The sequence below is a fragment of the Oncorhynchus gorbuscha genome, linkage group LG09 (assembly GCF_021184085.1).
Source record: "Oncorhynchus gorbuscha isolate QuinsamMale2020 ecotype Even-year linkage group LG09, OgorEven_v1.0, whole genome shotgun sequence".
Lineage (NCBI taxonomy): Eukaryota > Metazoa > Chordata > Actinopteri > Salmoniformes > Salmonidae > Oncorhynchus > Oncorhynchus gorbuscha.
In genome coordinates, this window is record NC_060181.1 from 91,033,789 (window position 1) to 91,057,506 (window position 23,718).

The 23,718-nt window shown below is 43.3% G+C and overlaps 2 protein-coding genes across 8 annotated transcripts; both read left to right on the top strand.

Annotated features, from left to right (window-relative positions):
• Positions 1 to 300: 300 nt before the first annotated feature.
• On the top strand, positions 301 to 16,327 carry rsph1 (radial spoke head component 1). 4 transcript variants are annotated; one of them, XM_046363903.1, is made up of 10 exons: positions 301 to 736; positions 924 to 1,120; positions 1,277 to 1,390; positions 1,481 to 1,586; positions 1,675 to 1,765; positions 14,745 to 14,880; positions 15,068 to 15,139; positions 15,318 to 15,425; positions 15,962 to 16,073; positions 16,203 to 16,327. In XM_046363903.1, exons 2-10 carry the CDS (start codon positions 1,070 to 1,072, stop codon positions 16,265 to 16,267), a joined length of 855 nt encoding a protein of 284 aa, XP_046219859.1. In that variant the 5' UTR covers positions 301 to 736; positions 924 to 1,069; the 3' UTR covers positions 16,268 to 16,327. The 4 variants fall into 4 exon arrangements, with proteins under 4 accessions (XP_046219859.1, XP_046219860.1, XP_046219857.1 ...); XM_046363904.1 differs by lacking the exon at positions 15,318 to 15,425 and having other exon boundaries at positions 319 to 736; XM_046363901.1 differs by lacking the exons at positions 301 to 736; positions 924 to 1,120; positions 1,277 to 1,390; positions 1,481 to 1,586; positions 1,675 to 1,765 and adding an exon at positions 2,479 to 3,959.
• Positions 16,328 to 16,528: 201 nt separating this feature from the next.
• On the top strand, positions 16,529 to 22,924 carry LOC124044266 (ribosomal RNA processing protein 1 homolog B-like). 4 transcript variants are annotated; one of them, XM_046363898.1, is made up of 15 exons: positions 16,529 to 16,744; positions 17,095 to 17,177; positions 17,330 to 17,387; positions 17,581 to 17,666; positions 17,811 to 17,872; positions 18,021 to 18,150; positions 18,426 to 18,490; positions 18,591 to 18,817; positions 19,143 to 19,377; positions 19,500 to 19,519; positions 20,196 to 20,339; positions 20,436 to 21,760; positions 21,972 to 22,145; positions 22,270 to 22,336; positions 22,499 to 22,924. In XM_046363898.1, exons 1-15 carry the CDS (start codon positions 16,615 to 16,617, stop codon positions 22,693 to 22,695), a joined length of 3,003 nt encoding a protein of 1,000 aa, XP_046219854.1. In that variant the 5' UTR covers positions 16,529 to 16,614; the 3' UTR covers positions 22,696 to 22,924. The 4 variants fall into 4 exon arrangements, with proteins under 4 accessions (XP_046219854.1, XP_046219852.1, XP_046219856.1 ...); XM_046363896.1 differs by having other exon boundaries at positions 16,530 to 16,744; positions 22,267 to 22,336; XM_046363900.1 differs by having other exon boundaries at positions 16,530 to 16,744; positions 22,508 to 22,924.
• The last annotated feature ends 794 nt before the right edge of the window (positions 22,925 to 23,718 follow it).

Here is a 23,718-nt window from a genome sequence, read left to right on the forward strand (position 1 = left end):
TACAGATGAAAGTTATGATAGATTTCACAGGGTGGTGAAAATGCACGATGATGAGCTTGATGCTCCTTTCAAATAAATATCGAGTTTTATTCTGGTGACATGATAATCGATGCTTGGCTGCCGTTTGACAAATAAAAATAATCTCGCGTTTTGTCCATATTTTTTTTGTGCTTTCTGTCTATAACAATTGTACTTTCAAGACAACTGGGAATTCGGACAAATACGAGGTCAAATCATGACGTCAGTGATCTTCAGGTCGGAAAGTCGGAGCTCTAGTTCCCGAGTTGAATTCTTAGTTGGATGACCGTTTTAAAACGATATTTCCCAGTCGTTGGCTATTTTTAAGGAGTTTCCAGTTGTTTTAACCCCACTGAGGTCCGAAGTCGGAGATTTCCGAGTTGCCAGTTTCGAGTTCCTATTTGTTTTGAATGCGGCATAACCAACAGCGCGCAACATAGCGCTTTTGACTAGAGTACACGTGCCTGCTACAGAGTGGACACACTCGCTATAATATAACGCAGACATTGTTGTGAGAAAAACATCAGTAGAGTTGAAAATGCGATGGAAACCCATTTGATTAAGTTATATATTTTTTTATTCAGTACACGGGAATTTAACAGTAAAAGTTATTTTTATGGGAACTGCGTCATCAAGCAAAGTCAACTTGATAAAAAAACATATATATTCTGGAAAAAAATGCGCATATAATCTTTCTCCAATTTCGATGGAAACCTAGGTACTGGAACACTACAATTCTTATAGTTGCTCTATTTGAACAGGAATTTATGAGATATCCTTATCACCAAACGATACGGCTGAACAGCTTTTACATGGCACAGAATAAATTAGGATATACAATGTTAATAAAAACGTACACCTAACAGTTTTGAAGATATTGACGCGTGTTTATAATGTTTTCGTAGGTTTTGTTACGTTTATCCATGGGTCTCGTGTCTGCGCTCCCAGTCTGTCATTGTCATGGCAACGGTAAACAGAAGGAAGAGGTGAGTTGAAGAGGCGAAACTTTATAGTTTACAGGAAGGAGCCAAGAAGAAACGACTAGCAAAACATGTCGGATGTTGGATCAGAGGATTTTGATGATGATCAGGGTTACCTTGGAGTGAGTAAAAGTGTGCTGTAAACTTGGTAAAAAAAAACCCTCAACAATCCGATTTTGAGCTAGCAATGCCAATTTAACGTTAGCTAGCTAACGTTAACAGCTAACGTTACTTGCGCCTACGCAACATTGACAGAAAGATGTCTTTCACTGACACAGGAATATGAAGGGGACCGAAATGAAGCTGGAGAGAGACATGGGGTCGGGAGAGCTGTCCTACCCAATGGAGACACTTACCAAGGAATGTATGAAAACGGGAAAAGGTCTGGCCAGGTAACTGTCACCATAGATAATAGTATTAGTTGATTCCTACGATTTGTTGTTTCCTTTGACCATTTCCTTGACTATTTCCGTGTGTCCCAGGGAACATACCGATTTAAGAATGGGGCCAGGTACATTGGAGAATATTACCAGAACCCGAAGCACGGACAGGGTATCTTCTACTACCCAGATGGATCCAAATACGATGGTCTGTCTGTCCGTCTGTCCGTCTTTCCGTCCGTCCGTCCGTCTGTCCGTCTGATACGCCCCCTACCCTCTCTCTCTCTTTCTCTCAGGCAGCTGGGTTGATGACCAGCGCCAGGGCCATGGCCTCTACACATACCCCAACCAAGACACATATGAAGGAGAGTGGTTACACCATCAAAGGTAGTTAGAGTTGGGCGCCCTCCAGATTCTCATACCTTCATACCGTTTCTGTATTTCGGCAATAGGGTAGCGCTCTGCTACCCAACCCGAGCCCGACATTATACATCGGGTAGGACCTGTTTTTCATCAATAACTAGGCTAGGACCTGTTTTTCATCAATAACTAGGCTAGGACCTGTTTTTCATCAATAACAATATCAATAACTAGGCTAGGACCTGTTTTTCATCAATAACTAGGACCTGTTTTTCATCAATAACTAGGACCTGTTTTTCATCAATAACTAGGCTAGGACCTGTTTTTCATCAATAACTAGGCTAGGACCTGTTTTTCATCAATAACTAGGCTAGGACCTGTTTTCCATCAATAACTAGGCTAGGACCTGTTTTTCATCAATAACTAGGATAGGACCTGTTTTTCATCAATAACTAGGCTAGGACCTGTTTTTCATCAATAACTAGGCTAGGACCTGTTTTTCATCAATAACTAGGCTAGGACCTGTTTTCCATCAATAACATCATCAATAACTAGGCTAGGACCTGTTTTTCATCAATAACAATATCAATAACTAGGCTAGGACCTGTTTTCCATCAATAACTAGGCTAGGACCTGTTTTTCATCAATAACTAGGATAGGACCTGTTTTTCATCAATAACTAGGCTAGGACCTGTTTTTCCAATAACTAGTTTTTCATCAATAACTAGGCTAGTTTTTTCATCAATAACTAGGGTAGGGCCTGTTTTTCATCAATAACTAGGGTTGGGCCTGTTTTTCATCAATAACTAGGGTTGGGCCTGTTTTTCATCAATAACTAGGCTAGGACCTGTTTTTCATCAATAACTAGGCTAGGACCTGTTTTTTATCAATAACTAGGATAAGACCTGTTTTAGGTTAGGGCCAGGTAGGGCCTTTTTTTCATCAATAGCTAGGGTAGGGCCTGTTTTTCATCAATAGCTACGGTACGGGCAGGGCTTGGGTATCACTAAATTGATCATTAACATTTTGAAGCTAAGCCACTTGTTCGTGCTCTGTTGCACAGTACAGCCATATCTGACTAAGATCAAAACAAGGTGTCAGAAGTGCTTCAACCTCGTCAAAAAGTCAGGAGAGATTATTTCACAGAAAATAATAAATGTTCATTGAGTTTTGTTGGATTTTAGAGTGCCGAAAAGTAGCTAACTGCTCTCACGTCTCTACAGTGAGCAGAGCAGCCCAAGCGTAGCCGTTGCTATGGATACGTACAGACTCAGAGCCGTCATGAGCGTGTGTGACAGACAGAGAGGAGCAGCCAATGCGTTTACTAATGGAGGAGGTTGTTTCTGGTTTCGGGCAGGGCCAGGCCTTCAATTTGGCAGAAGCAATTGGGCCTCTGGGTAGACTAATCAAATGCATAGCTGGAGCCCTAAGCTGGATAGAATTTATTTGATACATCTTAGATTAATACACTGAAAAAAAATATAAACGCAACAATTTCAACAAATTTACTGAGTTCCTTTGAATATAGCCAAAGGGAGCGTGATGAGATAATTGTATCGTAGTCACTTTTTGACATGCCGGGGGGGGGTGGTAATTCTGACCTCTCGAAAGAACTGTTACATTTATCTGAGTGCCAGACGAGAACACATTTACATATAGTCACTCTTAGTGATTATGTGCGTCAAGGCATTATTCCACGGGGACTCAGGTGGCAAAAAGACCCATCATTGGGACAGCGCACAGATGATTTCTGTGAGCGTTGGTGTGCCATCCTGAACAAATGCTCTATTGGTTTAATGACATTAATTGTTGACCCGTTGAAAAATGATTTTATTGAAATGGATAACACGATTGAAGAGAAACGCACAGCTCTGCAAGGAGCTGTTAATGATGATGGCATATTTAATGAACTGATGAAAACTAACTATGCGCTCCAGAACAAGTTGTCCACAGAATTAAAGGAACTTAAAATCAAGAAATTCAACCAAGACGAAAAAGGCAAGGCTGAGGACAAAGTGGACTTCTGGAGAAACCCTGACAAGGGAGGTCCTGCTCCTCGTCTCCATGGCAGACGCAGGATCCACCCCCGTCTGATCAACGCTCTACAACCAGCGCCTCATCGGCTTCCACTGTCAGTTTTTCATCCAACGAGAGACTGGGCCGACGGAAGGGCTGAGGTGACCGGGGGCACACGCACCGATGAGATGCCGCACCCGACGGGGTAAGAAGAAACGACTACCAGAGGCAGAGGGGACCATTCAGAACGGTCCCAGAGTGGTCCCAGAGTGTCTTTAATTTATCAAGCAAGATATGGAGCCCTGCCCATGTCTTCTTGCTTAATAAAGGGTTATCTTTTGTGGCTACAACTCAGTGCAACGATTGTGATGTTAAGGTAGACATGTTTAGTTTTTTTTTTAGAAACATTCGTTTAAGGGAATATTTTAGCTCCTCTAATATTTTAGCTCCTCTCCTCTAACATGTAAATTCAGTAGAAACATCTCCAACTGCTTTTAGAAGTAAGAGTTATTTTGTACCTCTCAGCCAATCACAATTACTCTATCGAGACGTATAGCAGACTTGTTGAAAAATATGTTGTTGATCACATTAAGAACAAACAGGAGAACAAATCTTTACATAATTTACCTCCGGATGAAAAACAAGCTTTGCTTGATTTACAATCCGATACGTCAGTCCTTACAGGGCGGGTCTGTTGTTCTCATGGATAGGACAGTTTATGTAAATGAGTGTCATAGACAACTGTTTGACAACACCTTTTATAATAAACTCAGAAGTGACCCCATTGGCCAATCTCAGAACATGATCTTTACCGTCCTAGATGAAGTTCTGGTCAGATATCCAAAACAGAACACAACTTTTTGGCTATTCAACACTCTAAAATTGCCACTTTTTATACTTTGACGAAATTACACTAGAATGTTACAAAACCTCCCAAGCGCCCTATTGTAGTGGCCATTGATGCAGTAACGACCCCTCTATCGACTTTTGTTGACTTTTTTATTAGACCACTCGCAGAACAGCTCCCCGTTGTAAAGGACACCAGCAGTATGATCTCAGAACAGCTCCCCACCTTTGTAAAAGAACAGCAGCAGTATGATCTCAGAACAGCTCCCCGTTGTAAAGGACACCAGCAGTATGATCTCAGAACAGCTCCCCTCCTTTGTAAAGGACACCAGCAGTATGATCTCAGAACAGCTCCCCTCCTTTGTAAAGGACACCAGCAGTATGATCTCAGAACAGCTCCCCTCCTTTGTAAAGGACACCAGCAGTATGATCTCAGAACAGCTCCCCTCCTTTGTAAAGGACACCAGCAGTATGATCTCAGAACAGCTCCCTTCCTTTGTAAAGGACACCAGCAGTATGATCTCTGGATAAGAGCGTCTGCTAAATGACTTAAATGTAAAAATGTAAATCTCAGAACAGCTCCCCTCCTTTGTAAAGAACAGCAGCAGTATGATCTCAGAACAGCTCCCCTCCTTTGTAAAGGACACCAGCAGTATGATCTCAGAACAGCTCCCCTCCTTTGTAAAGGACACCAGCAGTATGGTCTCAGAACAGCTCCCCTCCTTTGTAAAGGACACCAGCAGTATGATCTCAGAACAGCTCCCCTCCTTTGTAAAGGACACCAGCAGTATGATCTCAGAACAGTTCCCCTCCTTTGTAAAGGACACCAGCAGTATGATCTCAGAACAGCTCCCCTCCTTTGTAAAGGACACCAGCAGTATGATCTCAGAACAGTTCCTGTCCTAAAGGACACCAGCAGTATGATCTCAGAACAGCTCCCCTCCTTTGTAAAGGACACCAGCAGTATGGTCTCAGAACAGTTCCCGTCCTAAAGGACACCAGCAGTATGATCTCAGAACAGCTCCCCTCCTTTGTAAAGGACACCAGCAGTATGGTCTCAGAACAGCTCCCCTCCTTTGTAAAGGACACCAGCAGTATGATCTCAGAACAGCTCCCCTCCTTTGTAAAGGACACCAGCAGTATGGTCTCAGAACAGTTCCCGTCCTAAAGGACACCAGCAGTATGATCTCAGAACAGCTCCCCTCCTTTGTAAAGGACACCAGCAGTATGATCTCAGAACAGCTCCCCTCCTTTGTAAAGGACACCAGCAGTATGATCTCAGAACAGCTCCCCTCCTTTGTAAAGGACACCAGCAGTATGATCTCAGAACAGCTCCCCTCCTTTGTGAAGGACACCAGCAGTATGATCTCAGAACAGTTCCCCTCCTTTGTAAAGGACACCAGCAGTATGATCTCTATTATTGAATCTCTTGATCCTCTCCCGGGGGAATACTTTGTTAGTTACGTTTGATGTTGAGTCGTTATACACTAATATTCCACACGAGGGCGGTATTGAAGCTATGGAACATTTTATTCTGCAACGTGACCCTAATGAACTACCTTCCAGTGCTGCATTATAACATTGGCTGAAATAGTACTCACACACAACTACTTCATGTTTCTAAATTATTTCTTTCTTCAGACGAAGGGTACTGCTATGGGATCCCCCATGGCTCCTAACTTTGCTAATGTGTATGTGGGTTACATGGAGAAACGGCCTATTTTCAATCATCTCATAAATGTTTTCTTGCCTCACATCATTATGTGGAAACGGTATATTGATGATATTTTTGTTCTATGGAGGGGTGATGTTAAACAGCGCCGGGTGTTCCATGCGTTTCTGAACATCTGAGATTTACTATGCAGTCTGATCCACGTCAAATCAGTTTTCTTGACCTTCTGATCTTGTGTGAAGATAATGTTCTATCCACTGATCTTTACAGGAAACCTACTGAACGTAACAGTTTGTTGAGGGCCGATAGTTGTCACCCACTTCCCTTGAAAAACAGTCTGCCCTACAGCCAATTCTGTCGAATCAAAATAATTTGTAAAAACCAACCCGATTTTGACAGACATATGGCTTAGACTCAAATAATATTCAAGGGTGTAGCAATATTGATGTTACACAGGAAACGGAAACCAGTTGTTATTTACGTTATTAATGTGCTGGTTGACAACATTCCTCGTAAAGTTTGTGACTACAACACAAAGCATATTGAAACAGAGGGTACAACAATGGTCAGATTAATTCTGCCATTGAGAAAATTCAAAACATAACCTTTTTCTAAGGTCAGTCTCGCAAAAATAAGCATTCTTGCGTTCTAACTACCCGCTATTCAAAGTGCTCTGATCAAATTAAGGGAATTGTTCACAAACATTGGCACATTCTAAGATCCGATGATGGTCTCGGTAATGTGTTTTGGTGGCAGCGGTACTCAAAAGAACCTGGATCTCATCGACGTAAATTAAGAATTACATCCCAGGCGGCAGTTTGAAAAAGTGCCGCGTTTAAAGGCTCGTTATCGCGCCGAACGTCAACGTTAGCTAGCTATCGTGAGTGACTCTATGCTAAACTCTAGCTGGCTATTGGATACAAGCAGATTCGAGAGTAGCTAATGTTCCACTCTACAACTAAATCGCCATGGAAAATGCACTGAAACCTCCAGGAAAAATATACACCGCTCAAAAAAATAAAGGGAACACTTAAACAACACAATGTAATTCCAAATCAATCATTTCTGTAAATCAAACTGTCCACTTAGGGATCCCCACTGATTGACCTAAATTTCACATGCTGTTGTGCAAATGGAATAGAAAACATGGAAAATAGGCCTATTTTCAATCACCCCAATAAAGGTGGTTCTGCAGGTGGTAACCACAGACCACTTCTCAGTTCCTAACTTCCTTGCTGATGTTTTGGTCACTTTTGAATGCTGGCGGTGATTTCACTCTAGTGGTAGCATGAGACGGAGTCTTACAACCCAACAAGTGGCTCAGGTTTAGCTCATCCAGGATGGAACATCAATGCGAGCTGTGGCAAATCAGTTTTCTGTGACTGTCAGCTTGTGTCCAGAGCATGAAGGCGCTACCAGGAGACAGGCCAGTACATCAGTTTGTTGGAGGAGGCTGTAGGAGGGCAACAACCCAGCAAAACAGGACTGCAACCTCCACCTTTGTGCAAGGAGGAGCAAAATAATTTGCAAAATGACCAGCAGGCCACAAATTTGCAGACATCTGCTTAAACAGTCAAATAATACTCAAGGGTGGTAGAGGGTCCAATATTGATGTTTTCATTTGCCAGAGAACACCAGTTGTTATTTACGTTATTAATGTGCCCTGTGCTCATTCACAGATGAAAGTTTGTTCACAACACAAAGCATATTGAAACAGAGGTGACAACAATGGTCAGATTAATTCTGCTGCCTTGAGAAAATCCTCCAAACATAACCGGTTTTCTGGGTCAGTCATGGTGTGGGGTAAGCATTTCTTTGGGGGCCGCACAGCCCTCCATGTTCAAAGTGCCTGACTCCAATTAGGGAATGAGATCCTAGACCCCTTCTGAGACCATATAGTCTGGTGCGGTTTTTGGCCCTGGGTTCCTCCTAAAAGAAATGCTGGATCTCATGTGGCTGGAAATTAAGCAGTTCCTGCAAGAGGAAGGCATTGAAAAAGGACTGCCCGCCCGTTTAAAGGACCTGAATCCAATTGAGCACATCTGGGACATCATGTCAGTGACTCTATCCAAACGCTAGCTGGCTGTCCAGGCAGTTGGCGGAGTAGCTAATGTTCCAGGTCTGGGAGGAGATCATCCGCCACCTCATCAGGAAAATGCCCAGGCGTTGTAAGGTCATACAGGCAAAATGGAGGCCACACACACTACTGAAAAATCATTTGGACTTGTTTTAAGGACATTACATCAAAGTTGGATCAGCCTGTATGTGGTTTTCCACTTTCTGAGTGACTCAAACTGACCTCCACTTAGGTTGATACATTTGATTTCCATTGATAATTTTTGTGTGATTTTTGTTGTCAGCAAAACTATTTAAAGAAAAAAGTAAATTTAATGAGAATATTTCCCCATTCAGATCTAGGATGTGTTATTTTAGTGTTCCCTTCCTATTGTTTTGAGCAGTGTATTTTTACCCCTTTTTCTCCCCAATTGTGGTCTCCAATGAATAGTTACAGTCTTGTTCCATTGCTGCAACAAGACTCAGGTGTGTGTCCTCCAGGATGGAACATCTGTGTGTCCTCCGACCGAAGAGCTGTGTGTCCTCCGACCGAGAGCTGTGTGTCCTCCGACCGAGAGCTGTGTGTCCTCCGACCGAGAGCTGTGTGTCCTCCGACCGAGAGCTGTGTGCCGCACCGCTTCTTGACCGCTTCTTGACACAATGCCCACTTAACCTGGAAGCCAGTCGCACCAATGTGTCAGAGCGGACAGGGACATCCCTGCTGGCCAAACCCTCCCCTAACCCAGACGATGCTGGACCAATTGTGCGCTGCCCTATGGGTCTCCCAGTCACAGCTGGCTGCTAGAAGCAAGCTGTAAAATCCCCAGGAAAGACGTGACTCCGATGCATATGGGGATATCATTGTTTTGTTTCTTTGACATTCACAGGCTGACTTTGCTTGGGAAGTCATCTAATTCTGTCACTGTCAATTTGTTAAGCTATTCACTTTCTGTACAATAGAAGATGTTTAAACCCAGACAGCTTTGAGGGAAACCTTGTGACCTTCTCTCGTTGGGTTAAACCACAGAACAAGAGTAGCCAGCAGTTAAAGCTCACATTTTTCTGCGTCGGTAGACCTACTCTGTTTGGGGTGGACAGGTAGACCTACTCTGTCTGTGGTGGACAGCTAGACCTACTCTGTTTGGGGTAGACCTAACTTTTGAAAGTACCATGCTCAGATTCCTAATGACGTCTCAGATTTAATTAATTGCAAACAGTGACAGCTTTGTTGCAAACAAGATAAACTGATTTGGCATTAGAGAAATATTATAAGATGAGCTGCTTAGCCTGTAGACGTAATTTTGTTAATTTGTAAGGTATTAAAAATAAGATTCCGCGAATATGTAAAATTACGTAGAATTGCATGATATTTTTATTAAAAGAAACATTTTTCTCGAACCTGCAAATATGATGATAGATTCATGCTATGCTTTTACTATAAAGGAGATCTTTCCACCCCTACTCCTGTCCAGGGTGGTCTATGAACCCACAACCTTCTGGCCCGCAGCCCTGTGCTCTATAAATAGTCCTGTGTTGCCATATAATGCTGACAGGATGAAGTTTCTAAAACTGGATATCTAAGGCTCTGTTCTGTCCAGGAAGTGAGGGTAAACTGTATATCTCAGGCTCTGTTCTGTCCAGGAAGTGAGGGTAAACTGTATATCTCAGGCTCTGTTCTGTCCAGGAAGTGAGGGTAAACTGTATATCTCAGGCTCTGTTCTGTCCAGGATGTGAGGGTAAACTGTATATCTCAGGCTCTGTTCTGTCCAGGAAGTGAGGGTAAACTGTATATCTCAGACTCTGTTCTGTCCAGGAAGTGAGGGTAAACTGTATATCTCAGACTCTGTTCTGTCCAGGAAGTGAGGGTAAACTGTATATCTCGTTGATAAAGTCAATCTAAATCAACCCGGTTTAATTATAAGTTGCAACAGGGCCTCTTGGTGACAGGACTGTTACAGTATATTACAGGAACATGGAAAAGGTTTGACTTTGTCAAGTTCAAACCCCCGAGCTGACGAGGTACAAATCTGTCGTTCTGCCCCTGAACAGGCAGTTAACCCACTGTTCCTAGGCCGTCATTGAAAATAAGAATTTTTTTCTTAACTGACTTGCCTAGTTAAATAAAGGTAAAATAAATATACTAATCAAATATACTGTATTTGCCAAATGCTTCATAAACAACAGTGACATGCTTACTTACAGGTCATTTTCCAACAATGCAGAGTAAAATAAATTGAAATAGTTACAAAAGGAATAAATACTTAGTGAATAACGAGTAAAAAATAACATGGCTATATAGAGGGAGTACCAGTACAGAGTTGATGTGCAGGGGTAATTTAGGTAGCTATATACATACAGGTAGGGGTAACATGCCTAAGCAACAGAATAGATAATAGGGAGTAGCAACAGTGTGAGCGTGAGTGGTGTCAGTATGCATGTGTGCTTGTGTGCGTGTGTGTGTGTGTGTGTGTGTGTGTGTGTGTGTGTGTGTGTGTGTGTGTGTGTGTGTGTGTGTGTGTGTGTGTGTGTGTGTGTGTGTGTGTGTGTGTGTGTGTGTGTGTGTGTGTGTGTGTGTGTGTGTGTGTGTGTAGAGTCCAGTGTGTGCGCATAGAGTCTGTGCAAAAGGGTCAATGCAGGTAGTACGCGTAGCCATTTGATTAACTAATTAGCAGTCTTAACACCCCTGAGGGGCCCCCGTGTTGATGGTCAGCATGATGGATGGGTTGTCACCTTGGCGTTCTTGGGCATGGGCTCTATGGTAGTCTGCCTTGAAACAAGTTGGTATTACAGACCGGGTCAGGGATAGGTTGAAAATGTCAGTGAAGACACTTGCCAGCTGGTCAACTCATGCTCAGAGTGCGTGTCCTGTTATTCCATTTGGCTCCGTGGCCTTGCTAATTTGAACCTGTTTAAAGGTGTTACTGACTTTGGCTACGGAGAGCGAGATCACATAGTCGCCCGGAACAACTGATGCTCTCATGCATGGTTCAGGTTTGCTTCCCTCGAAGCGAGCATAGAAGGCATTCAGCTCGTCTGGTAGGCTCGCGTCCCTGGGCAATTCGAGGTTGGGTTTCCCTTTGTAATCCATGATCATTTGCATGCCCTGCCACATCCATCGTGCGTCAGTTTTGCCTGTTTGACGGCTCATTGGAGGTCGTAGTGGTATTTCTTATAAGCGTCCGGATTAGTGTCCCGCTCCTTGAAAGCGGCAGCTGTGGCCTTTTACTTCTCGCAGTGCTGTTGTTGCCTCTAATCCATGGCTTCTGGTTGGGGTACTGTAGGGACATCGTCGTCGATGCACTCTTTTATGAAGCTGGCGACTGATGCAGTTAACTCCTCAATGTTATTGGATGAATCCTGGAACATATTCCAGTCTGTGCTAGTGAAACAGTCTTGTAGATTAGCATACTTTTAATTCGACCACTTCTGCATTGAGCACGTCACTGTTACTTCATGTTTTGAGTTTTTGCTTGTAAGCAGGAAGCAGAGAGTTATGGTCCAATTTGCCAAAGGGAAGGTGAGGAGGGAGGGCCTTGTATGCGTTTCAGTGTGTGGAGTAAAGGTGATGTAGAGTTTTGTCGCCTCTTGTTGCAGAAGTGACATGCTGGTAAACATCAGGTAAGACGGATTTCAGTTTCTCCCTGCATTAAAATCACCGACCAGGAGAAACGGCCTCTCTGAATGTGTATTTTCTTGTTTGCTTACGGTGCTTTACAGCTCATTGAGTGCGGTCTTAGTGCCAGCATCGGTTTGTGGTGATAAATAGACAGTTTTAATCAATATATTTTTTAAAGCTATCTTGGTAAATAGTATGGTCTGCAGCTCCTCATGAGGTATTCTAACAGACAGCTGTTGTCCTCCCTTCGTCCTCCCCGAGTCTGCCTTCGGGTCATGACGATGCATAGAAAACAGCACCAAGTGTACTGTAAACATCCGTACTGTAAACACCAGCTCGAGAGTCTTGTAAGAAGTCAAAGAAAAAGTGCAGTGGCTTTGTCAGTGTCATGTTCTAGCGTAGCCTAGTGGTTAGAGCGTTGGACTAGTAACCGGAAGGTTGCAAGTTCAAACCCCCAAGGTACAAATCTGTCGTTCTGCCCCTGAACAGGCAGTTAACCCACTGTTCCTAGGCTGTCATTGAAAATAAGAATTTGTTCTTAACTGACTTGCCTAGTTAAATAAAGGTTAACAAAAAATGTTTTCTTTGTTTTAGTATGGTCAGGGCGTGAGTTGGGGTGGGCAGTCTGTTTGTTTTTCTATGTTGGTTTTTGTGTTCGGCCTAGTATGGTTCTCAATCAGAGGCAGGTGTCTCTGATTGAGAATCATTCTTAGGTAGCCTGGGTTTCAGTTTTGATTTGTGGGTGTTTGTTTTCTGTGTGAGTGTTTGTTGCCACACGGTACTGGTTCGGTTTCGGTCGGTTAACGGTTATTGTTTTGTAGTGTTCAGTTTATGTCTTAAAATAAACATTATGGACACTTACCACGCTGCGCATTGGTCCTCCGATCCGTCTCGCTACTCCTCCTCAGAAGAGGAGGACGAGATCTGTTACAGTCAGCTGCTATACAGAATCACATTGTTTCACAGAATACATTTACATTTACATTTAAGAATACAATATTAATCCGTGTGTCCTTGGTCCCTCCAGTCAGGTGTCAATCTCTATCAACAGATATGAGTTTAATCCATAACACAACGTGTAGTGACAGTCAACCAGTGTTACAAACAACACTGAAAATCATGTGTATTACATAAAGGGGAAATATATAAATGTGTAAAACATTATGTTAATCATTCTTACATTAATATTGAAGCGTTTATTTACCAAAACGCATTTGTGTTTTTTTCATCGGTAATGAATGCTTATGTGTACCTTTGTGTGTGTAGTATTTTGTATTCGTAGATTTTAGATGCGTGTTAAAATGGGTTTATATATCCATTATTCAGATGCAATGGAACGTTTGAATCCTGTATCTTTAACATACAAAATCGAAACCATCATAAATCTAGCCTCATGCTGTAGTGTTTGGTTGGGAGTTAGGCCTTTGGATTACTTTTGAACAGAGTTCAGATCTCATATTACTGTACTGATTTAAAAAAAAATGTAAATAGATATTATTATTTTAAAAATGTTGATGTCACAAATGTATCATTTGTACAGTTCTTTATTAAAAACAGTATGTGTCACGTTTGACTGTTGACATGTTGGATAAAAAAAATATCACGACAGGCCTGATGGAAAACCGAAAATGTGTCGGTAAACTTTCCAAATGTCGAAAAAACAAACTACGCTAGAAAAAGTGGGATGTTTTTGTGTCTGTAAAATTAATTGTGGAAACGCTTTTATGCCAAAATATTGATATAATAACCATTGTATCGAAGTAAACTTGGGAGTCACGCGATGACATGTTGTGTGGTCCTCCCAGTATGACTCATCGGGAAAGCATAAAGTGTATTAGGTTACAGAACTTCACAGGGTGGTGAACGAGCACGGTGACGAGCTTGATGCTCCTTTACAATAAATATCGATGGTCTTATTCCGATGACATGATGATCGATGCTTGACTGCTGTTTGACAAATAAAAATATTCTCGATCTCATCCATAATAATCTCATCATGTAGACTAGCCGAGCTGTAGTTTGCACGTGTCAATACTAGAGTGGGCACGTTCGCTATTTAACGCAATATGCTTTGTGACAAAACCATCAGTAGGATTGAACATGGGATGGATGCACACTTCATTTGTATTTTAATTGCAAAATATATTTTTCACGCACATTCTTTTATCCACAACAAATCAATTTAATGGAAACATATCTCTGGTGTTAAAATGTTCACATTGTTTTTATGCAGATTTTTTAAATTTTCGCATTAAAATACCTCGCCAATTGGATGGAAACCTAGCTACTCAGGCAAATATATCTCATTTTGCAACAACATGTGATTGTTTGTCTCTGAAATGATACCATCAAGTGATAGACATGTATTTGTTTGACATCTATCATTGAACAACCCCATTCTATGATTAGGTGGGGAAAAAACACACATCTCTTTCATAAGTTCTTTATGTAACGGATGTGAAACGGCTAGCTAGTTAGCGGTGGTGTGCGCTAAATAGCGTTTCAATCGGTGACGTCACTTGCTCTGAGACCTTGAAGTTCCCCTTGCTCTGCAAGGGCCGCGGTGGAGCGATGAGTAATGATGCTTCTTGGGTGACTGTTGCTGATGTGTGCAGAGGGTCCCTGGTTCACGCCCGGCGAGGGGACGGTCTAAAGTTATACTGTTACATTTAAACAAAAAAAAGCTAATTTACCAGCATTTCCGATAATGGTTATACATATGGAATGAAACATATTCATATTAAATATTCCCATTACAGTCCCCTACCTGATCTTACCACTCTTTGTCTTTATAATACCAGAAATGGACAAGGTATATACCACTACAACGACACAGGTTCCAGGTACATGGGCACGTGGGTGATGGGAAAGATGGAGTCAGCAGGAGAATTCATCCACCTGAACCACAGATACCAGGGCAACTTCCTCAACAACAACGTAAGTCAGCCCAGAAGGAATTTGACATGATTAAAGGAAAAACACTGACTTAAATGAAAACAATAACCACATAACACAGCATGATCAAATCAAATATGACTTGTTTAGTTACAAGTTTATCAGCATACAACAGGATCGTTGTGTACTAGCATATATAAACGGTCACTATCAGCCATTTGTGTTTCAGCCATCAGGCCCAGGGAAGTATGTGTTTGAAATTGGCTGTGAGCAGCATGGAGAATACCTACAGGTGGATCAGGTATGACCACTACCACATATTTGCATATGCAGAAATTGCAATGATATGATAAAATAACCTGTACAAGAGCAGAATGTCTCTCTAGCTAGCAAATGTTTGTTGTTTGTAGTATCTGGAAGAGATCATGACAAAAGACACTTAACAGAGAGCTGCTTCTCTCTCTTGACTAAAACTCCAGCCTGCATCAGATGAGGAGAATGGTAAACATAGGAAAGCCCAGAAGTCCAGGTCTCCCTACCCTGGCCATGGGGAGGGCTATTTCTCCATAGGGGCTTCAGGAGAGGAGGTGCCACAGCAACAACTAGCGTGCTGCTGTGCTGTGCCTTTGTTGTAGAACAGTAGTTCCACTTCCTGTGTCCATTTGTTGCATGACGCCCTTTAGTGGTTGATTGATGCAAAGATAAAGCTTTTTTTCCCCCTCAACAATTCTCAAAATGCTATTGGGCTTAGTCTGTTAAAGTGCATACAGCTAGATATTTGCATGATTATCATCCTTCATGCTATTGTAACAGTAGTCATGGATCCACTGTTCGTCTTCTATTCTCTCTGTGTGTTTTTGGCTGACTTGTGCACTGGAGTTTTAGATGTTTTGAGGCTTGCCGTGCTTCAGAAGGAGCTGTTTTTGAACAATTTAACCATCTAATAGGAAGCACTACACAGATCTAACACAATGACAGCGAAACACTTACAGCACGGCATTGCACTTAAAACATCCCAACTGTGTCCGTAGAAGAGGAAATGAAAGTAGATTCATAAAGGTGCTTTAGGCAGAAATGGCCAACCTTTTCTTGACCTCTGTTACTGCTTCTCCATGGACCACAGGACAGAGGGGATGCCGAGGAGGATGAGATAGTATCCACCATGGTCCTAAAGTGGAAGCCCAAGGCTGTCACGGGCCTGTCCCTCTGGACCCCAGCCAAAGATCCATCCTCGGGTGAGCAGGGCCCTTTACGTATCCTGTAGTCGTGTGTGACTGTGAAGAGAGTACCTTGTCTGAGGAATAATAATTATTTTTTTCTTTCTTTTTTATATGTATCAATTAAAATAGTTTTTCTATCAACAGACGGAGAAGGACTGGCCTCCGCAGACGAGAAAGGGGGATCTAAACCTCCCACTCCAGACACCTGAGACCTTGCCAGATTCGCACAGCAAACACACATTTCAATAATAAAGACATCTCTCTCATAATTACTGGTCTGATTAATAAGAGATTAATAAGAGTCACTGAGGAATTATTTGAAAGGGTTTGATGTGATTATAAAAAATCTCCAATTGACTGTGTGGTTTAGCCTTGGTAGAAAATATGGGTAAAAGTTTAATGAATATTGCCACCTTGTGGGGAAATCCAGAATAACGACCACTTAGTTTAGACGTTATGTCATCATCATGCGACGAGCGGAAACGCATGCGGAAAGCGCAGAGAGGAATGTGTCACTGCTAGGCAAAACGTGTTTCCACGTTAATTTGTTGGAAACATGGCGCCGGTACAACAAGAACCAGAGATCCAGTTCGCTCAAAGATTGGCTTCTAATGAGAGGCCCATGCGAACAAAAGCCATCAAGAAGCTAAGAAAATATATTCGTGTTAGGTCACAGAAAATCCAAGGTAAGGCTAACGAGGTTACCAGGAAAATGGACCACGCGCTTTGGCTTCCACACACGCAGCTTGTCTGCCTCATCTCTTCGTGATCCGAGCTTAGCTTCCTTCGATTCGTTTGTGCACGTTAAACCAATTTTGATTTATATAGTTTTAACAATACAATAGAGGACTCGTTAGAGCACGAAAAATTATATAAAAGAGCTTAGAATGTAACACATCAAAGAAAATGATCACATTTGGTCGGGAATACAAATCGTATGCGCCCAGTGACGATGCGAGCGACAATGTTGCCATCTCTTTTCATAGTTGTGATTTTTGTAATCTAGTTGTTTGACCGGTACTTGCCTTCTCTCCAGGTGGGTTTGAAGGTGACGAGTTACTCAAACTATGGAAAGGCCTCTTTTATTGCTTGTGGATGCAGGACAAGCCACTTCTTCAGGTAAGTCGTAGCCACTGTGACCCAACTCATTTGCGTTCATGTAAAAAAAGAAAAGGAAAATAAGTTTAAACTAGAAGTGTTGATACACAAAATACTCGGACTACACAAAATACTCGGACTATAAATTCCTTGATTATGATTTTTGCCAACAGGAGGAGCTGTCGAATCAGATCTCTGGCCTGATACACAGCTTCCAGAACATCCAGAGCCGTAAGGCCTCATTTTTTATTACGTACTACTATGTATCCAATATTGTCTTTAAAAAGTTACCCAGGGGTCTGGGAACAAATGTTCTGAGAGTTTTGACAAACCCTATACAGAACGTGTACTCCAATTTCAATATCTGTTCCTGTTTTTACATCGATTTTAAAACATTTATGAAAAAAAAATCATTTTTTTGTAGAGTTTATGTTTCTGGAGACCTTCCTGCAGACCGTCAAAAGAGAATGGACCGGCATTGACAGGCTTCGCATGGATAAGTTCTTCCAGGTCAGCATATTCATCCAATCAAAATGTTATCAGCATTTCCTTACGCAATAAATCATCGTGTATCGTTTTGGAGGATAAACTGAAAATATTTTGTACGTGAAAGAAATTACAAATCCTTTTTTTGTAATTCTCTCCGACGGACAGCTGGTTCGTTTCGTGTTCAGGAACACTTTTGAGATGATGAAGAGGAAAGAATGGGAGACCAGGTGGGTGACGCTTTGACCCTTGACCCTTAAAAAAAAAAACTTGAACACACTTGACAAAAGTACATTTTTTGGGGTGTACTGTCCCTTTAAGTCTTTGTGCATGCATGCTTCCTGTGACGTTATCACGAGTTGTTCTGTCTTTCTACAGTGTGGTGACCAGGTTTCTGGAGCTCCTGACTGCCCAGGTCCTCCACAGCTCCAGCGGAGCTCCCTGCGGATTACAGTTCCACATACTGGACATCTATATGACCGAGCTGGCTGCAGTCGGCTCAGCTGAGGTATCAACTGGTTATTTTAATGACCCAAGAGATGCGCTAGGTTCACTTGGTTGTTTACGATTAGAGTTATAATTGGGAGGTAATAAATCAACCAATAAATCCACACCTTTAAGGATAGGGAAGTAATGAGACTTAAGATAATAAAGATAAGATAAAGATCTGTCATTTTGATTGGGTGTTAGGTGGTCCTATTGGGTGAGTGAGCTGGTCGTATGCTGATTTGTTCCATTTCCACCACAGTTGAATGACTGGTTGTGGTTTGCTTGTGATTACAGCTCACAGCGGCTCAGAACATGACATTCATTGACCCTTTCTGCAAAACAGCGTCTAAGACGAAAGAGTAAGTTTTACAGGGACGTTTTTTGGGGAGGGGTCAAGATAATCGCCTCTACATTTTTATATTGAGTTTCAATCCTTCCTGCACGTTCCCTCTGTCTCAGTCGGATCTTGCTCAGGGCTATCTGCAGCAGCATTTTCAGCGCCATCGTGGACCAGGCTCCCTTCGCCATCGAAGACCTGTTGAAGGAAGTGAAGGCTACAGGTGGAGGGGCTGAGGAGTCCGACTCGGGACAGGCTTCTGAAGAGGAGGAGGTAGAGAAGGATCCCCCCAAGGGCAAAAAAACTGCAAAGGAAGCCCTCAAGAAAACCACTGGAGGGCAGACCAACGGTAGGCATTGAAATCCTAAGAGCCATAATTTATGGATCAGCTTTAGCTTGAATAACACAAGGATGTTGCATTATATGGAAGTAGCTTATTAATGATAATAAATAATAATAATAAATGCCATTTAGCAGACGCTTTTATCCAAAGCGACTTACAGTCATGTGTGCATACATTCTACGTATGGGTGGTCCCGGGGATCGAACCCAATACCCCGGCGTTACAAGCGCCATGCTCTACCAACTGAGCTACAGAAGGACACGAAGCCTGTATTTGCAAATGTCCAGATATAATCCATCAGTCTTGTTCTCATCTTCGTTTGCGGTTTTAGGTACTGTATCAACTGAGGAAGAAGATGATGATGATGAAGATGGTCTGGGCGATGAAGACGATGACGAAATGCTTCATATGGAGAGTGACTCTGAGTCTGAGATGCCAGATGACGGGGGGATCGGACCTGTTCTCCAGTTTGACTACCTTAGCCTGGCAGACAGGCTGTTTGGGCTAGCCAGACGCAGCAACACCCCTAGCCACAACAGACAGAGACTGTACAAAGTCGTCAAGACGTAAGTAAACACACACACACACACTCGTAAATTAGAAATCCTTGATATGGACACTGATGAAGAGGAGTTGGTTCAGTTTGTGTATTGACTGACACCTCTTCTCTCCCTCTGTTCTCCTGCAGTCTGCGGGATCTCAGTGAAGGTAGGAATCCCGATGGTCATAACTTTCATCAGCGTGTCCCCATGATAGATGTGCAAGGAAAGCTGACGTCTCTCTCTCTCCCTTTGTCTCCTCTCTCTCTCTCTCCCTTTGTCTCCTCTCTCTCTCTCTCCCTTTGTCTCCTCTCTCTCTCTCTCCCTTTGTCTCCTCTCTCTCTCTCCCTTTGTCTCCTCTTTCTCTCTCCCTTTGTCTCCTCTCTTTCTCTCTCCCTTTGTCTCCTCTCTCTCTCTCCCTTTGTCTCCTCTTTCTCTCTCCCTTTTTCTCCTCTTTCTTTTTGTCTCTCTCTTTCTCTTTGTCTCCTCTCTTTCTCTCCCTTTGTCTCCTCTCTCTCTCTCCCTTTGTCTCCTCTCTCTCTCTCTCCCTTTGTCTCCTCTCTCTCTCTCTCCCTTTGTCTCCTCTCTCTCTCTCTCCCTTTGTCTCCTCTCTCTCTCTCCCTTTGTCTCCTCTCTCTCTCTCCCTTTGTCTCCTCTTTCTCTCTCCCTTTGTCTCCTCTCTTTCTCTCTCCCTTTGTCTCCTCTCTTCTCTCTCCCTTTGTCTCCTCTCTCTCTCTCTCCCTTTGTCTCCTCTCTCTCTCTCTCCCTTTGTCTCCTCTCTCTCTCTCTCCCTTTGTCTCCTCTCTCTCTCTCTCTCCTTTGTCTCCTCTCTTTCTCTCTCTCAGGAGTCTTTCCACAGGATGAGTACCCAGAGGAGGTGTCGACAGATGAGGATGATGATGAAATGTTTGGCAGCAGAAAGAGGATGAAACGGGGACGAGGCTTCGGGGAGGAAGAGGAAGAGAGCTCACCAGCCAAGAAATGGAAAGGTACCTAAAACTCCTCTTATTTAAACGATCTTCAGCTTATTCTTTTACTGCATCATTTATTTGTTGTTCTTACATCATCGATATCTTGTACTTAAGGCAAGAAAAAAGACTCCAAAGCAAGAACGTCTGACCAGACTGCCGCAACAGATGACAGTAAACCAGCAGAGACTCCCGGAGACTCCAATAACAAGAAGAAGAAGAGGAGGAAGAAGAAGAAGACTGGAGAGGTGAAGACTGAAGAGCAGAACGGGGTTGTGGCGAAGTCGGAGGTTAAGGTTGAGAAGGACACAACTCCTGCTTCTGCACCGCAGACGACAGACTCTAAAGAAGCAGAGACGGAGCCCTCTATCCCAGCCAAGGGCACCGATACAGGAGCGTCTCTCCTGAAGGAGAAGGCAAAGGTGACAGCCATGGAGACAGGGGTCCAATCAGGAACTCCACAGGATGTAGTGGTAGGTAACCTGTCATCTGTCACAGTCATGGAGGTAGACCAGAAGAAACAATCAGAGACTCCGGTACCAGACGCCACATCTTCCAAGAAGAAAAATATCAAGAAGTCCAAAACGCCTGCACCGAAGCAGAAGGAAGAGGTAGCAGAACCAGCCAAGTCTGCCCCTGAGACTGCTACTACCACCCCAAGCAGGAGGAAAAATACCAAGCAGGAGCCTGAGGAGCAGACAACCGTAGAGGAAGTTGAGAAGGCGTTAGAAACAGTAGACAAGACCACGGCCACCCCACCGAAGAAGAGGAGGAGGAGGAGGAACAAGGTTAAACGGACCGCTGAGACAGACACAACAACACAGGTGGACCTTGAACCAGACTCTACCCCAGCCCAGGAGCCTCCAGTTGACCTCCGCATTGCCGCCACTCCCATGAAAAAGAAGAAACTTAAGGTGGCAAAGGCTGGAGAGGAGAGCGCCGAGGGTGAAATACGTCCAGGAACTGAAGCAGACGTCCTTGTTGTAGACACCAAGGTGGAGCCAGCATGTGTCGCTACATCAACCCCGCTCAAGAAGAAGAAGAAGAAACATGCCAAGGCTGAAGAACAGAGTGTGGAGGCCGAAAGTGAAACCCCGCTGAAAGCAGACGTAAACCTCACACTGATCGACGTTGAGGTACAGACGCTGGAGGCCGCCACACCTACCTCACTCAAGAAGAAACTTGCCAAGGCTGAGGTACAGACGCTGGAGGCCGCCACACCTACCCCACTCAAGAAGAAGAAGAAGAGGAGCTCTGGACTGGTAGCGCATGAGCTAGAGACCACGACAGTGGAGGAGAGCGTGTCAGAGGAGCAGCCTACAGATGCTGACCTGGACACGCCCCTGAAGAAAGGGAAGAAGAAGAGGAAGGTCCCGGTAGTGATAGAGTTCGAGGCTGAGGTCAACGGGATGGCTGGAGGCAAGAAAGCCAAACTGAGCAACGTGAGTTTTAAGTTAACATTAACTTCACTTCCTAGGCCCAGGTTGAGTCAGCCTGACACGTTTGATAGCTGTCCCCATCCATCAAATATGTAAGTAGCTACACTAAATGCGTTTAGTTAGATGAGTGCTAGTTAGCTGTGTTCGCTAGCGGGATCGGACCGGTTTCCAGTTAATGAGCTTGTTTTAACTTTTTGTTTCCTCGTCTCTTCAGGACAGCAAAGAGCTGTCCACGCCGGTGAGCGCCAAGAAAAACAAAAAAATGACGCCCAAGAAGGCAGGGGCGGAGTCTGACTTCATCACGTTCCAGAACCACGCCACCATCCCTACTCCCCTTTTCTTCAAGACCACCAAGGGAAGCCCCAGCACACCGCTATCCAGCAAGAAGGTACTGCTTCAAAACCTACAGTCTATTATTTCAGCAAGTTACTCCCTCACCATCTGTCCTTGACTTCCGTTCACAAATGTTAATTCTTCATGATATTTTATCTTCTTTTTTTTTTCCACAGAAGAAGTGTCAGACTCCAAAGTCTGAATCCAAGAAGGTTACCTTCGGACTCAATAAAAACAAAACTGCAGGTATTCGAGGGCAGGATAGCACCTTATTTGGACTCTATAATTACCTCATAATGACCTATATATCTTCTGTTATCAGTGATAATCTAGTTTCCAGGTCCTCATTTCTTTGTCGTTCCATAGTTTTGATGAGGCTTTCCTATTTGTTTTTTTTTGCCCATTCATGATCCCCAGAGTTCAGGAAGACTGACCGCAGCCTGCTGGTGAGTCCAGAGGGGTCGTCCCGAGTGCCGTTTGACCCCCAGCAGAAGCCCCTGTTTGGGGTCCTGAAGTCCCCAGAGGCCTCTCTTACCAAAGGCACTAAGACCAAGAGCACCCTAAAAACCACCCCCAAACGCCCCACCGCGGCTGACTTCTTCTAGTCTTCTGTGAGGAGACTGGTGAGACAGATGACCGTCCCACCCCCACTGTTTGTCTGCCAGGAATATATAATTATAAACTGAATATCCACAGATTCCCCCGTTGGGAAGAGAGTGATCTTGATATACAAATGTTTTTTTTTTTTTTTTGTCATTTCAAATTTTCCGTGTTTTGCTGTTCTGTGGGGTGAGCAAGTTTTCAAATAAAGACTCACTTCCTCATTTTAGTGAACCTGTCGAACTGTGGATGTTTCTTCTTCAGCCAGTCTTTTAGTTTTGAGCCAGACTGCATTTTTTTGTGTGTTAAACAGCACTACGTTATTGCTTTCCCGAAGAGTATAGGATTTGGTTGTTGGCGTGGAGGATTATCAGATTATTATATTTTTAGAAGGAAAGACCACGAGTCATACATATCCCAATCAACATTTGTTTGGAAACAAATTTAAACACGCACACACTTCATCAGCACAGTCATACACTTTGACTTATTCTACATTTGGTTGTTAAAAGCCTGAATACACAATACCGCATTAGGACAAAGTGAAACATGTTTGAAATGATTTACATGTGTATTCACACCCCTTTGCTATGAAACTCCACATTGAGCTTGGATACATCCAAATTCCTATGCTCATCCTTGGGAAAAGGGAAAATTCCTTTGCTCATCCTTGGGAAAATTCCTTTGCTCATCCTTGGGAAAAGGGAAAATTCCTTTGCTCATCCTTGAGAAAAGGGAAAATTCCTTTGCTCATCCTTGGGAAAAGGGAAAATTCCTTTGCTCATCCTTGGGAAAAGGGAAAATTCCTTTGCTCATCCTTGGGAAAAGGGAAAATTCCTTTGCTCATCCTTGAGAAAAGGGAAAATTCCTTTGCTCATCCTTGAGAAAAGGGAATATTCCTTTGCTCATCCTTGGGAAAAGGGAAAATTCCTATGCTCATCCTTGGGAAAAGGGAAAATTCCTATGCTCATCCTTGGGAAAAGGGAAAATTCCTATGCTCATCCTTGGGAAAAGGGAAAATTCCTATG

Bases quoted from the DNA above. Each gene is read 5' to 3' on its own strand.
- rsph1 (XM_046363901.1), top strand. From the start codon at position 3,313: ATGCCGGGGGGGGGTGGTAATTCTGACCTCTCGAAAGAACTGTTACAT. The intron at 3,960-14,744 runs GTAAGAAGAAAC...TTATAATACCAG, and splicing joins GAGATGCCGCACCCGACGGG to AAATGGACAAGGTATATACC. The intron at 15,426-15,961 runs GTGCCACAGCAA...CATGGACCACAG, and splicing joins TAGGGGCTTCAGGAGAGGAG to GACAGAGGGGATGCCGAGGA.
- LOC124044266 (XM_046363896.1), top strand. From the start codon at position 16,615: ATGGCGCCGGTACAACAAGAACCAGAGATCCAGTTCGCTCAAAGATTG. The intron at 18,151-18,425 runs GTATCAACTGGT...TTGTGATTACAG, and splicing joins CTGCAGTCGGCTCAGCTGAG to CTCACAGCGGCTCAGAACAT. The intron at 19,378-19,499 runs GTAAGTAAACAC...GTTCTCCTGCAG, and splicing joins CTGTACAAAGTCGTCAAGAC to TCTGCGGGATCTCAGTGAAG.